General features: G+C 49.2%; 1 protein-coding gene across 6 annotated transcripts in view; it reads right to left on the bottom strand.

Moving 5' to 3' along the window:
- LIMK2 (LIM domain kinase 2) overlaps positions 1 to 13,780 on the bottom strand; it is a 58,949-nt gene that overhangs the window by 13,454 nt on the left and 31,715 nt on the right. For 3 of the 6 annotated variants that reach the window (XM_064578702.1, XM_064578701.1, XM_045887282.3), the window contains 5 exons: positions 3,515 to 3,650; positions 2,737 to 2,846; positions 1,953 to 2,141; positions 638 to 743; positions 85 to 281 (listed from right to left, as the gene is read on the bottom strand). In XM_064578702.1, coding sequence (XP_064434772.1) covers positions 85 to 281; positions 638 to 743; positions 1,953 to 2,141; positions 2,737 to 2,846; positions 3,515 to 3,650 — 738 coding nt within the window. Of the gene's footprint in view, positions 1 to 84; positions 282 to 637; positions 744 to 1,952; positions 2,142 to 2,736; positions 2,847 to 3,514; positions 3,651 to 13,098; positions 13,526 to 13,780 lie in introns of those variants that run through there. The other 3 variants (XM_045887283.2, XM_054510446.2, XM_064578703.1) reach the window with 3 other exon arrangements.

Below are 13,780 nucleotides of genomic sequence, written 5' to 3'. Positions count from 1 at the left end.
CTTTCTGCTGGCCTCCCAAAGCCAGTTCAACCTCATCTGAGGGATAGGCATGGGTCAGCATGGAATCAGGATAGGAGGTAGCACCTCAGGGAGCGTCTCCTTAGTGTCCCTTCCAGATTCTCCTTGGTGTCCAGGGTGCTGAGGGTATGGGAGTGTCCGGCATTCTGCATGTGGGGGGAGAGTCGTGCATCCAGCCGCAGCTGGTCCAGGCGCTGGGAGACAGGATCATGTTCAATCAAGAGCTGAAGTGTCTGGCTTGTCTGGTTAATTGCATCCTCTACCTGTAGCCAAGAGCAGTGTAAGGCTGGCTCCCACAGGCTGTCCCAACCCAGGCCACCCGTCAGCCCAGATGATCCAAGCACAGTATGGCCAATGTTCAACTTGGCTAATGGTGGCCTCCAGCTGCCAGCAGCCCCATAGTGCCCTCTCCCTGGCATCCTGTCAGATATCCCATCTGTCAGGCCATCCCTGCTGTCCTGGGAATGTGCCAGGCTGATACAGGAGGTCACCAGTGGCCACAGGCTCAGTGGCAAGACAGAGTTAGACTGGGGGTGGAGAAAGGCAAAGGCCACAGCCTGATATCCCAGAGGGTCTGTTCCATGTCCCACCCCCACGACAGACTGGACACACATTGTACCTCTTCCACTCGGAGTGTGCGGACGGGGATCCCATTGATCTCCAGGATGCGATCCCCGGGGTGGATGGCGTTGCGGTTGCTGGGACTGATGTGCATCCGGTTGACCCTGGCCAGACAAGAGTTGAGTCAGGATGAAGACATCCTAAAAATGCACCTGACCAATTTCACTTGTGCAGGAAGGCTCACCAGGCTCCAGGCTCCTACCAGCCCCCAAGACCCAGACCACTCACAGGGGAAACGCAATGCTCTTTACAGGGTGCCCTGTCTCAGTGAAGGGCACCCCCTCTCACCCAGTGGCCTACGCCAGAGACTTGGATGACATATTCCCTATCTGGAGTTCTCTTATGCACCCCAACCCTCACTGTCTTCGAAAATCTTGCCTTCACTTCATCACCACAGTTACCAACACCTCTCATCTGATCTTCCAATAGCCTCCTAAATGGTCTCTACACTACCAGGCTTGCTCCTCTCCCATCCAACACCCATCCCAGCAATCCTTCTAGAACGCTAACCTGGTTGCATCACCTTGTTGCTTATCCCTCAAAAGACCTGCTCAGTCTTCATAATCCCTACATGACTTAATAGCTCCCTTTCTGGCTACTCCCAACCACCCAATCTATACCAGACACAACCACAGACTCCCACCCCTGCACTGAACACAATGCCCTCCCCTCTTCATCTAATGAGGTTGTAGTGCAGATCTCACCTCTTGCTGACTTCCCCAACCCTCGTACCTCTCACCTATACTGCAAGTACCTAGTGCTCAGCACACAGTAAATGCACAGTCACTATTTACGGGGCTGGCAGCCACAGGTGCCTCATTAATGGTATTAGACAAATATAGACTCTTTCCCCATCTGGTCTCTGGCCTGGACAGCGGATGAAGTCTTAACTTCTTTCTTTTCCTTCCTCCTTCATTTACTCAACCAACAAAACAATAATCAGTGAACATGTACTACATGCCAGGCACTGTTCTAGGCCCTGGGCATGCAATACTGAACAAGACTAAGTTCCAGAAGGAACTCGTCAGGAAGACAGATGATAAACTAATAGACATAATCAAGCCAGATAATTTCAAAGAACACATGATCTGAAACTTCATGCATGAAAGGTGAGCTGTTCTGGCATTAAGTATCTGGTGGGAAGCAAGCTAGGCAAAGGGAAGAGTAAGTGCCGAGGCCCAGGTGGGGTTAGAGCATAGTGAGCTCCAGGAGAAAGATAGGAGATGAGGGTGAAGGGAGCTCTGCAACCCCTGAGGCCCATCCAAGGACTCTATGTTAACAACTCCTGCTCTAGGGGTCCTCAAAATACTCACTCTTTTACTTGCACAGTGGTGGCATAGTTGGAGCAGGCACTTTCCACGGACACAGAGAAGCCCCGTCTGCCCTCGGTGGTGGCTGGCATGGAGATGTGTGTGACAGAGTAGGGCAGCTGGTCCTGAACAGACTCCGTGGAGAGCCTCTCAAACATGGGTGCCAACACCACCTCATTATGGCACTTCCCACTGGGAAGAGGAACATAAAGGGGGCTAAGATCCTGGAGCCCCACGTGGAAGCCCAGCAACCACTGCACCATGTGGCTTCAGGCAATAGTACCCACATTCCCACTATTACCATCCTTGCCATGATTCCAGTTGGCTGCTCAGAATGAGGAGCCCAGGGTCCCTGGGGTAGCTGGGAGTATGGGTGCGATGGCCTGGGTTCTCTTCGCTCTGCTTTTGACTCTCAGTAAGAACCAAGTTCCCTTCCCCTCTTTGGGCCTCAGTCTTCTTTGTCAACTGAGGCAATTGGACTGAGTGAGCTTTAAGGGGCTTTTGTCTTTAATTTTCTGGGATCCTTCTCTGAGAGCACCTTCCCAGCCATTCTCTCCCTCTGGGAGGACTGCAGGGCAGAGTGTCATTATTCTAACAGTAGAATAGAGGACAGAGGGCAGAGAGATGTTAACTGTCTGCTTACAGATTACCGAGGTGGTTACGGGCATTGCGATGATAGGAATCCAGTGCTCTGACACCTTCGTACTGTTTCTGCCCAACTCACACTGCCATGCCATCTGTTTCTCTCTCTTGGCCACTCTTAGGGGGAGGATGGACACCACCTTACCAGTAGAGGGTGGAGTGCTGCACCAGGGCATATGCATCCCCATCTTCAATGATCACCTTGCAGCTCATACAGGCAAAGCACTCTGGGTGGTACTTGAACTCCCCGGCCACCTGTGAGCAGATAGGGAGAAGGGTAGACAGACGACAGACAGAGGAAGTGAGCTGTCACTGCTGGAGGGTAGGGGTAGGTGAGTGACCTCCAATCAAGGATCTACAGGTCCCAGTCACAATCCACCTTTGCACTTCCTGCCCTAGAGCTTCCAGAGGACGAGTCAGATTGGTACCTCCCTGTCATTTCTGAGATTAGAAAAAACTGTTTTGGTCTCAGCCATGACAGCAAGTCGCCAGAAGTCATCATCCCCACTAGAAAGGCACAGTTCCTCCAACACAGGGTTGGCAAATCTGTGACTAGGCTTAAAGCCCATTTCTGGAGCGGGTAGGTGGAACCACTCTCTAGCAGCCCATTCCAGGGTCACCTTTTCTGATTCTCTGCACACAACTTGGGTGTATCCTCCTCAACCTGTAATGCTCTCCTCTGAGGCCTTAATCCCATTGTACTGTGTCTGCTCCCTGCCCACCCACCCACTCCCAACATCGGACTGTTAAGTTTTTAAGGGAAGGATCTTACCTGGCACTTAACTGGTACTCAACAAACATCTATTAAATGACTGAAGAAATAAAAGGGGAGGCCTTGGCTGATGGAAGACTAGAAGACGAAAGGCCATGGGGAATCAGAGGGGCTGTCAATGGACTCTGATGACCAAGAGGGTCTCACTCACCATGACAGGCCCTGTCATCAGCAGAGAGCACCCATGGCAGAACTCTCCAAACTTCCCCCAGTAGTCCTTGTGGCAGTAAAGCTTCCCATCCTTCTCATAGTACCAGTTGGTGAGGGAATCCTGGCATTCTGAACACCTGAAAGACAGGAGACAAGAAATTCTTCTGGATCCTTGGAACCAGGATACACAGGCTGTCTCTGGCTCCCAGGTTTAACAAAATGGACAGACCTCTCTTTGATCCAAAGCCAGGATGAGGGAAAGTTACAGTTTACTGCCATCCCCCCAAAGGAAGTTGATTCAGCGTCAAGAAGATCCCAGAAACCAGTTCTGTATTGCCTGCCTCACCTAGCAGACCTTAACCTTTTTGGGTCTTGAAGCCCTTAGAGAATCTAGTAAGGGTCAAGAAGCCTCTCTCGGGGACACCTGGGTGGCTTAGTTGGTTAAGCGTCTGCCTTCGGCTCAGGTCATGATCCCAGGGTCCTAGGATCGAGTCCCGCATCAGGCTCCCTACTTCTCCCTCTGCCACTCCCCCTGCTTGTGCTCTCTTTCTCTCTGACAAATAAATAAAAATCTTAAAAAAAAAAAAAAAAGAAGCCGCCCCTCTCAGAAAAAGGCACATATAAGGAAAATGTGCTTATTATTTAGGTATGGTGTGTGTGTGTGTCAAGGACTGAAACCTAGTCATGGCCCCAGTTAAGAACCTCTGGTCTAGACAGGTATCTTGATGAACCAAAGAAGCTCAATCTCACCTCTGTTCAAAAACCTACCCATCACCATCACCATTGTTGATGTAACATTCTTGTGAAAAAATTATGTTAAGCATTAAGAAACAATCAGGCAAATCCAGAATGTGGGTCATTCTGTAAGACTACTGGTCTTGACTCTTCCAAAAAGTTCATGTCATGAGGTGGAAAAAAGTACAGGGATTAAAAAAGCCCAGAGACACAGCAACCAAATGTAACACTTAACCTAGGATTCAATTCTGGATTGAAAAACAGCCATGAGGGGCGCCTGGGTAGCTCAGTCGTTAAGCATCTGCCTTTGGCTCAGGTCATGATCTCAGGGTCCTGGGATCGAGCCCCACATCGGGCTCCCTGCTCAGCGGGAAGCCTGCTTCTCCCTCTCCCACTCTCCCTGCTTGTGTTCCCTCTCTCACTGTGTCTCTCTCTGTCAAATAAATAAGTAAAAATCTTTAAAAAGAAAAAAAAAGAATGAATCAGATACCCATGTACCAAATTAGAATAATCTTAAAAGTTATTGACAGGGGGTGCCTGGGTGGCTCAGTTGGTTAAGCGTCTGCCTTCGGCTCAGGTCATGATCCCAGGGTCCTGGGATCAAGCCCTGCATCGGGCTCCCTGCTCAGCGGGAAGCCTGCTTCTCCCTCTCCCACTCCCCCTGCTTGTGTTCCCTCTCTCGCTGTGCTTCTCTCTGTCAAATAAATAAATTTAAAAATCTTAAAAAAAAAAAAAAAGAAAAGAAAAACAGCCATGAGTGACATTTTTGGAACAACTGAGGAAATCTGAATTTGGGCTATACACTTGATTATATTGTGAAATAACTATCCATTTTCTTAGGTGCAGTAACGATACTTTGGTTATACAGAAGAATTTTTAGAAGAAACATATTAGAATAAGGGTGAAAGTCAAAACATCTACAACCTACTTTTTCATAGTTCAGCAAAAATAAAGTACATTGTGTGTGTTGTGTATAAATACTTAAAGAGAAACTGGCTCAAAGTTAACAATCTAGGTGAAAGATACATGGGTATTCTTCGAACTGTTCTTTCAACTCTTCTATATATTTGAAAATTTTCAAAATAAAATAATGGGGGGGGGGCAAAATTCCACTAGCACTGTGGGAGATACATGTTAGACCCACAACTCCTTTCTCCTGCAAGTTATGTGGTTGTAAAGCCCCACCCCTCAGGTTAGGTGTGTTCTCAAGCCAAGTCTATACAAGATAAGCTCCTCCTCATTTTTTTTTTTTTTAAAGATTTTTTTTAATTTACTCATTTGAGACACAGAGATACAGAGAGAGAGCATGAGCAGGGGGAGCAGCAGAGGGAGAGGGAGAAGCAGACTCCCCGCTGAGCAAGGAGCCCGATGCGGGACTCGATCCCAGGACCCTGGGATCATGACCTGAGCCGAAGGCAGACGCTTAACCATCTGAGCCACCCAGGCGCCCCAGCTCCTCCTCATTTCTGAGCCTCCCAGCACCCAGAGCTAAGGGCTTCCTGGCCTGCGATTCCAGTGAAGACTCTCTTCTTGTTGTCAACACTTTGTACCACCCATCCTGGCCACATCCTTGCTTCTGAGAGGCAGGATGGAGTGGCCTCTTAGTGTGAATCCTGACCCTGCCAACTCATGTCATCTTGGGGAAGTTACCTCACTTTTTTGCCCCAGTTTCCTCATCTGTAAAATGGACTATTGTGAAAATGAAATAACATGTATCAAACTATATAGATATTTATATAAAAGGCTAAGTACAGTAGGAACTCAGTGTTAACTGCTCTTAAAGATGATAATGCTAGCTGTTCACATTACCTGCCACTTCCTCCACTAGCTGGATAGCTTTGGACAACTTCTCTCAGTCACTTTTCCTCCTTGACAAAATGTGACTAATAGCATCTTACTACAAAGAGCACTGTGAAGACTAAGTGAGCTACTGTATGAGGAAAGCCTTTTGCAAACTGTGAAGAGCAAAGCAAGCGTATTATTATAGTAGCTTGCTAGGCACTGCAGATATAAAAGATATACAAATTTAATGAGTTGGGGAAGAGAAAGTCTAAACAAAACTTAAAGGTGAGAGGTCACAATGGGCGCCACTACTTCTGGGCACTGCAGGAGGTAGAGGAGGGAGACAGGAAGGAGTTGAAGCAGCTGTGGAAAGCAACTGAGCTAGGGAGGTCTAGAGAAGCAGGGCCCTGAGAATCTCTTTATGGAGTATCCAGATCCCCCTGGGTGTTCAACACTGACGGCTTCTGCCACCACTCATTCCTATCCTATAGCATTTCCTCGTTCTTTGGATGCTTAACTTTAGGGACTTGAAGAGTATGGATATGAAGTATCTAGAATGGCACAATTGGAACCATGAATTATAGGGGGTGGCGGGGAAGACCCTGTTCTGGGCATGCAGTTCAAATTCCTTTCAATGTAAAAGGCATGCTAGATGAGCTCCGAATTGGGACGAGGCCTGGTTCAAGTTCTTGGGAGCTACATGCCCTTGCACAAGGCCCTTTCTCTCTCTGCGTATAGTTTCCCCATCTGTAAAATGAGGTAATTAGACTATACCCCATATCCCCTTAATTCTGTGCATATCTAGGTCTTTCCCTACATGATCCAAGGTTCAAATCTCAGAATCACCACTTACCACCTAACTGATCTTGGGCTGGCTACTTCACTTCTCATTTGTGCAATGGCAACATTACCGCCTACTTTGTGGGTAGCAGTGAGGACATTAAATCCAGTTCTGAATGACTGTGGAGCCTAGCAAAGGATAGCACTAGAAGCAAGGGCTTCCTTCTTGCCTCCCAGCTTCTGACTTGAAGCTCTTAGGTACCTGTCTTTCTCCTTCACTAGACTGTGAACTCCTTGAGGACAAGAGCAGTGTCCCATTTACTGTTGGTAGATTCAGCACCTAACAAAGGGCCCAGCAGAGTAAGCCCTTTGCCGAGGTTTCCAAACTGAAAATGGTGGGAGTAGCAAGAACCAGCAGTCCAGATGGGAGCATAAGCGTTTTGTGGCTCACGGTCACCAGGTCCTGCCCTTCTGCTATCTGCAGTGGAGAAAAGCTGGTGCACATGTACTTGCACCTAACTGCAGGCCTGGGCCCTGTTACACCCTCTCAATGGTATGTGTGCTGCAGGGCACAGGAGTACCTGAACACGTCCTCCTTTCCACTGCCAATATCCTGCTTTTGTTTGTTGCAAGTAGCCCTGGCCAGGCCCAGGAGAGTGGGGAGAGAAACGAGTGCAGACATGCAGGAGAGCCACGCCAGGCTTCTGGGAAGAACACCTGCCTGGAGAACGACATCACCAATGCACACATCTGTGTCAAGGAATGCCTTTGAAGGGTATGGCCAGCTACACAGTTGAAGTCAGCTGCCGCAGGTGTCTGAAGAACAGGAAGGTGAACAGCTGATAGGAGGGCTGGCTGTGGGTCCCTAAGCTGTTTTGTCACAGAACACAACTGGTTCTCAGGTCACTGGAGTGGTAGACTTAGAGTCCTAGTTTTAAGGAGAGTTAGTTACCTGTTACTTGAATGCCAACCATATTCTGGGCACTATATGAGGTGCCTTACTTCCATGATTTCTAATCTTGACCACATCCTGCAAGGTGATAGGATTATTCCTGTTCTATAGACCAGAGATTAAAAAGCAGAGTCAAGTCACTTCTGCAAAGTCACCCAATACATACACGATGGAGCTGGGGATTTAACTTGTGTGTACTTGGCTATGAAGCCATTTCCACTAGACTGCATCACCTGAGTAATGCAGCACATCCACTAAGCTGGGCCTCAGGATTTGCATCTGTGAAAATGAGGCTGGAGCCCTGAGAGCTGAAGTCCCTTTAGTGTTAACATGTAATGAGGCTTCTCCTTAAATCCAAGTACTGAATGTTAACTGGCACAATGATTCTCCTTCCTTTAGTCCATAGCGTTGTGTTCCCCAGCTGTCTCTGCCTTTTTAAGAATCCAAAACACACTCTGAAAATTTAAGGTGCTACCCCCAAAAAAATCCCCCTTCAGATTCTTGGAGGCCATGGCCACAATATGTTTCTTCCAAAGCCAAGGCCTTTTTCCAGCTTTCAATCTTTTAATGTTTCAAGTTTAAGTCAAAATCTGCCCTAGCTGTGGGCTGCCCAAGGCATCCAGCTTAGAAGTCGTGGAGCCACTGGTGGAGCCATACTGAGGTCTGAGGCACCACCCTCTCCCAAGCAACCGGAGTGAATAGAGCTGAAATGCCCCAGCCGGGAGAGATCAGAGAGAGGTCCACATGCACTGAGGACAACCTCCAAAATTCCTCTCCCAAAGCACTGTAGAGGGCCTGGGTAGCTGCAAAGTGAACTAAAACTTGGTGGTCACTTCAGTGGGCAGCTCAGATCCAAACTAAGGACTTTTTTTTTTTTTTAAGATTTTTATTTTTTAAAAAAGATTTTATTTACTTATTTTAGACAGAGAGATAGAGAGCAAGTATGTAAGCGGGTTGCAGGGTGTGTGTGTGGGGTGGAGGGAACAGAGGGAGAAGGAGAGAATCTGAAGCAGATTACCCGCTGAGCATGGAGCCTGACCTGGGGCTCAATCCCAGGACCTTGAGATCATGACCTGAGCCAAAATCAAGAGTCAGATGCTTAACCCCTGAGCCACCCAGGTGTCCCTAACGATTTTATTTTTAAGTAATCTCTACCCACAACCTCAAGATCAAGAGTCACATGCTCCACTTACCAATCCAACCAGAGACCCCAAACTCAGGACTTTTCAGTTAGCAGGGAACACAGTTTTTTTTTAAAAAGAAGATAATCAGGTTGAGATTCTCACAAATAACTTTTCAAGACCTGGGTCCACATTTCTTCTTTGCCATTTACTATCTATGTCACCTCAAGCCAGTTATTTCATGACTCTGGGCCTTAGTTTCCTCATTTGTGCATTGGTGATAAAACCTCATGAGTTTATGAGAATTAAGTACAAATGCCTAGAATGACCCCAGGCTCAGAGCAGGTACCCAGTAAATGTTCATTTCCCTCCCTCCCCTCTTTAATTTGAGAACACCAAGGGCAAAAGTAGGCAGACTCCTTTCCCTCCATGCCTAAGCAATATGGATCTGTATCTTGGCCCAGAACCAAACAGATTTCTGTGAGTAGAGAAGGTCCTAAAATGAATTACTTATTGAATCAATGAGAAGCCAATCGATTATTATCAATTCCTATCAATTGGGAAATAGTTACTGTGCATCTAGGATCTGCAAGACCAAACAGGCAAGGTGCTGTGCTGGGAAAAGCCAAGTGATATAAAGACATTGGCCCAGCCCTCATTCACATGCACATTCTTCAGATCAAATGTTTACAGGTTAAGTTTTCAACCTTATGTGGTTGAAGTAGCCACTATTACAGTGGATTTACAAAGGTTAAAGAACAAGCCCTCCCATGTCCTGGTAAAGGCCTGGTTGGATGCTCATCCTTAGCCCCCTGAATGAGCAGACAGACTGTTGGGGAGAAGCTGCTTCCAGCCCCTTGCCTCTGAGCTCTGACTGGGCTAAAAAGGGGAAAATGGGCAGGTCTCTGTCACAGCTTGAGGGTACTGTGACCAGGGATGCCAACTCTCCCCCAGGCATAGAAGGGCAGATATAACAGGGGCCTAGAGACACTGGCCCATCAGAACCCAGTCTCCTACCACTGAAAATCCCTTTATTACTCCTCTTTCCTGCAGACCTTGTAGATTGAAACAGGCTGTCAATGAAGCTGTAATTATTATGGACACCTTGGTATCCTGTTTTAAAAAAATTAACCAAACACATAATAAGCCTCCCATCAGCAAGAAGTGTTACCAGAGTGTGTTGATTCAGTTCCAACCAAAAGCCAGGAAACCTGTAGATTCAAGTAATGTGTGCAGTCATACTGAAGTTAAGGGTAAAGCCTTCATGATTAGGAAAAAATGGAAAAGAGCTTGTATGTCTCTGAGGAGCCACATGAGTTGGGGAGTTATAGGAATCACTCACCTGATCTGAGCCCTTCACTTTTCAGATAAAGAGAGTCCTAGAGGACCTAAGGCAGCTGCCAATGTTACTGCTAAGCTGGGCAGAGTTAAGAATAATTTTTCCCTTTAAACATGGGTTGCTTTAGAATACAAAGATACACTTGTTTTCTTCAAGAGACAATGTGTAAATCAAGCCCATTAAATCAATGTTGGACATTAAGGGAAATTATATAAAAAAAAAAATCCTTTAAAGATGTCAAAGGGCGCCTGGGTGGCTCAGTTGGTTAAGCGACTGCCTTCGGCTCAGGTCATGATCCTGGAGTCCCGGGATCGAGTCCCGCATCGGGCTCCTTGCTCAGCAGGGAGTCTGCTTCTCCCTCTCCCGCTCCCCCTTCTTGTGCGCTCTAATAAATAAATAAAATCTTAAAAAAAAAAGATAACAAGCACTCTATTAAAAAAAAAAAAAAGATGTCAGACAGAAGTCACTCCTTAATTGACCTCTTCTGTAAATTCCAATTGGAGGCATTTTCTTACTTGGAAGCACACCTATGATTGTATCTCCCCCCTTTCACTAGTGGCATTGGCGGAGAAGACCGCGCACTCGGCAGAGGTGTACAGGGTACAGAAATTACATTCTTCATTCCCTGCTCCCTCGTCCCTCCCTTGTGCATTGTCACGCCTGATCATGTCCCCGTGGAATTTGGTTGCGTCACTTTCCTGCAACCACAGCCCTAGAACTCCTGTGGACTTTGTACTCCCCCAGACACTTGGGGTCAAGGACTTAATTTGTTTCACAGAATCTGGCAAGGGTTGTGTTCAGGAGCCCAGAAAGTCCAACCCCTATGCTCTGCAGCAGAGCAAACTGAGGCCTAAGGAGGGGACTGGCATCTGGTCAGGGTGCCCTGTAATAAGGGAGGGGGCTGATGGTGGGAGCAGTTTTCTGACCAGTGACAGTGGTGACTGATCAGACTGATACCTGGGAGAGCAGAAGGTCTGGGTGGTCCCTCCTGTGGGGCACAGAGCCCTGCATGCTATCTCTTCAGAAGTGGCTCCAGGAATGTGGCCTCTCATTTGGGGGAGGTGGGAGGGGCTAAAGTGAGTCAGTACCCCCCTGACTCCAGCTGGGCAAACCAGAACTGGGGCAGAGAGAAGGTAGTCAGTTCCCCAGAGGCACTGAGACAGCAAGACAAGGAACAGGCAGACCTGGGTGGCACTGGTGGCATGAACCTCAAAAGGTCCAGGTTGAGAGTTCATTATCTGCTCCAGCTCCTGAGTTGTCCTCAGAGATTAAAAGGGGCACGGCACTCCTCGCTCCTAAGGGAACAACCCCTCCCCCATGCTGCCTTTCCAGGATTAAGAGTAAGAGGGATTAATGAGGCCCTGGTCTAAACTAGTGGCTACTTCAAACACTTGGCATCTTGATTCCATGGTAAAACCTACTCCTAAACTCAAGATCAATTCCCATTGGCTCTTCAGAAAAGAATTTTTGCCATCCTTTCAATGTGCCAGGCAAACTATAGGGGCCCTTTTTGGACTCTCTGCTGGGAAAGAAAAGCAAACCTGAGACTTACCCTTGGTGGGTGTGTGAGCAGAGGAAGGTGCAGCCTCCTGAAGGATGAAACAAACCCAGGAAGACGGGGAAAGGCTGACCAGAGAGACCCCACATGTTAATTCTGTTGAAAGTCGTTGCCTCTTCCATAAAATGGGGATACATAATGCCATCAGGCTTTGAGAGAATCAAAGGATAAAGTGCCTAGCAGGATGCCTGGAAGAGTTAGCACTGAGAACCAGTTCCCTCCCCCTCCCCCAAATCCAAAGGCTTCCCACCACTCTACCAGGGTCCAGTAATTCCTGGAAACCACATGGTGTTCTGCTTTTCTGCTCAGGGCATGGCCACCTGACTAGTATCCTGGCAGCGAGGTCTGGGCATGGAGCTGGGTTGGGGAAGCCAAAAGGGAGAGGTCGACTAGGACCACTGGTGAGGGGGAGGCAGCCCTTGGAACAACAGGCTGCTCCCAAAGAATGAAAACAAGCCCCACCCTGGCCAGGAATGGCTCCATTCAGGAGGGACCCTGAGGGCCAGAAACCCCCTGGGGAGTTTCTGTTGGAGGTAGGGTGGGGCAGAGAGCAAAGAAAGGCAGGTCAGAAGTAGAAAGTTTCCACATCTCCCTCTGAGAAGCCCTACAGTCAAAGGCCCGCAGAGGTCTCAGGCCTGGGGACCTGGTCTGCGCAGGGCGGGAGTGGGGAGGTGGGGGGGTGGGCGGAAGCTCAGGACACTCCAAAGCCAATTGCCCCAGTCTCGGAAGCACCTGCTCAGGCCTTTCCCTAGCAACTGTACTCACCTGGGAGCTCAAAAGCCCTTAGAGCCAGAGGCAAATGTGCTTGCCATTAATAGAAAAACGTTTATAGAGCACCTACTGTGTACCAGGCTGCCCACACCCAGGCCTTGCCAGCTTCTTCTATGCTGTTTGACAAAACCTGCCCATCCTGCTTGTTGGGACAAATTCCTGGCAGACAGTACGGCCTGCAGGTAAGACATGTGAAAGCTGGAAGAAAGCACCCTATTTGTGCTCTTCCCCCGGAAGCAGTAACACCAAGAACAGGCAGGGTCACTGGCATCTTTTGGAGGCTCTTCCAGGTGTGCCTGGGAAGGAGAGCCAGAGTTCCCCAGGAGCTTCCGTCTGGGCATATCCCTCACCTCACCATTCCTAGAACATGGTGAAAGCCTTCACCAGGCCTATTCTGCTTGGGAAGAGCTTCTGCTAGCTTCTTCCTGACAGTGCCGATGGTCAAGGGACAAGTGAAATCCGAGAAGCAGGTTCAGGGAGGCCTTTGCCCTCCCCTCAGGACCAGGGGCCAGAAAAGATGGAGAGGGGGACTCAGAGCCCAACTCACCGAAAGGGGTCTCTGGAGGTGAAGTAAGCCGGGACGGACAAGTAACTCCCCATCTTCTTCCCACACCAGATAAACAAGCTCAGCTGCAAACCTGTCTGGGAGTGCCTCAGGCTGGCTGCGGACGGCCACCATGACAGGCCCAGGGCTCCCGGCACCTCTGGCTGTGGGCGGGCTGCCCAGGGCTCACCTCTCCCTCCGGAGAAGCCGGAGGGGCGTGAGGACTCCCGGCCACTTGCCCCCCGGCAGATTCCCGCAGGGGGTCATGGCTGGGATGGCTCCTCCCCAGTTCTCGGAAGCTCCGATGGACCCTCGGGATTCCGGGAGAAACACCTCTCTGCAGAGGCCACACACACACACAGGGCTTCTTGGGCCGGGGCCGGTGACTAGCTAAGAAAGAAGCGCTGCTGTCAAGTTAGCCTTCTTCTTCAGTCCCTCCCCTGATGAGGGAGGGAGGGAGGGAGGGAGGAAGAGGAGGGGCTCTTCGCGGAACCGAGGTGTGTGGTTGGAGCAGCTATTAGGAAATAGACCTTGCAGGCAAGGGGTGGAGCTGGGCTGGAGGGAGGCTGCAGGCTAGCGCCACAGACAATAACCAGGACTGGCTGAGCGTCCATCCCTGAGCTCGGGAAGGGCAGGGCCGAGAGAGAGGGCGAGCCCATCTGCCTCCAAGTGTCCCCAGCCTGAG

The sequence above is a fragment of the Mirounga angustirostris genome, unplaced genomic scaffold (genome assembly GCF_029215605.1).
Source record: "Mirounga angustirostris isolate CCGP_5_RB_7025 unplaced genomic scaffold, mMirAng1.0.hap1 SCAF_14, whole genome shotgun sequence".
NCBI classification, from domain to species: Eukaryota; Metazoa; Chordata; class Mammalia; order Carnivora; family Phocidae; genus Mirounga; species Mirounga angustirostris.
The sequence above is the reverse complement of the archived record's forward strand: the minus strand, read 5'-3'. Positions and strand labels throughout refer to the sequence as shown.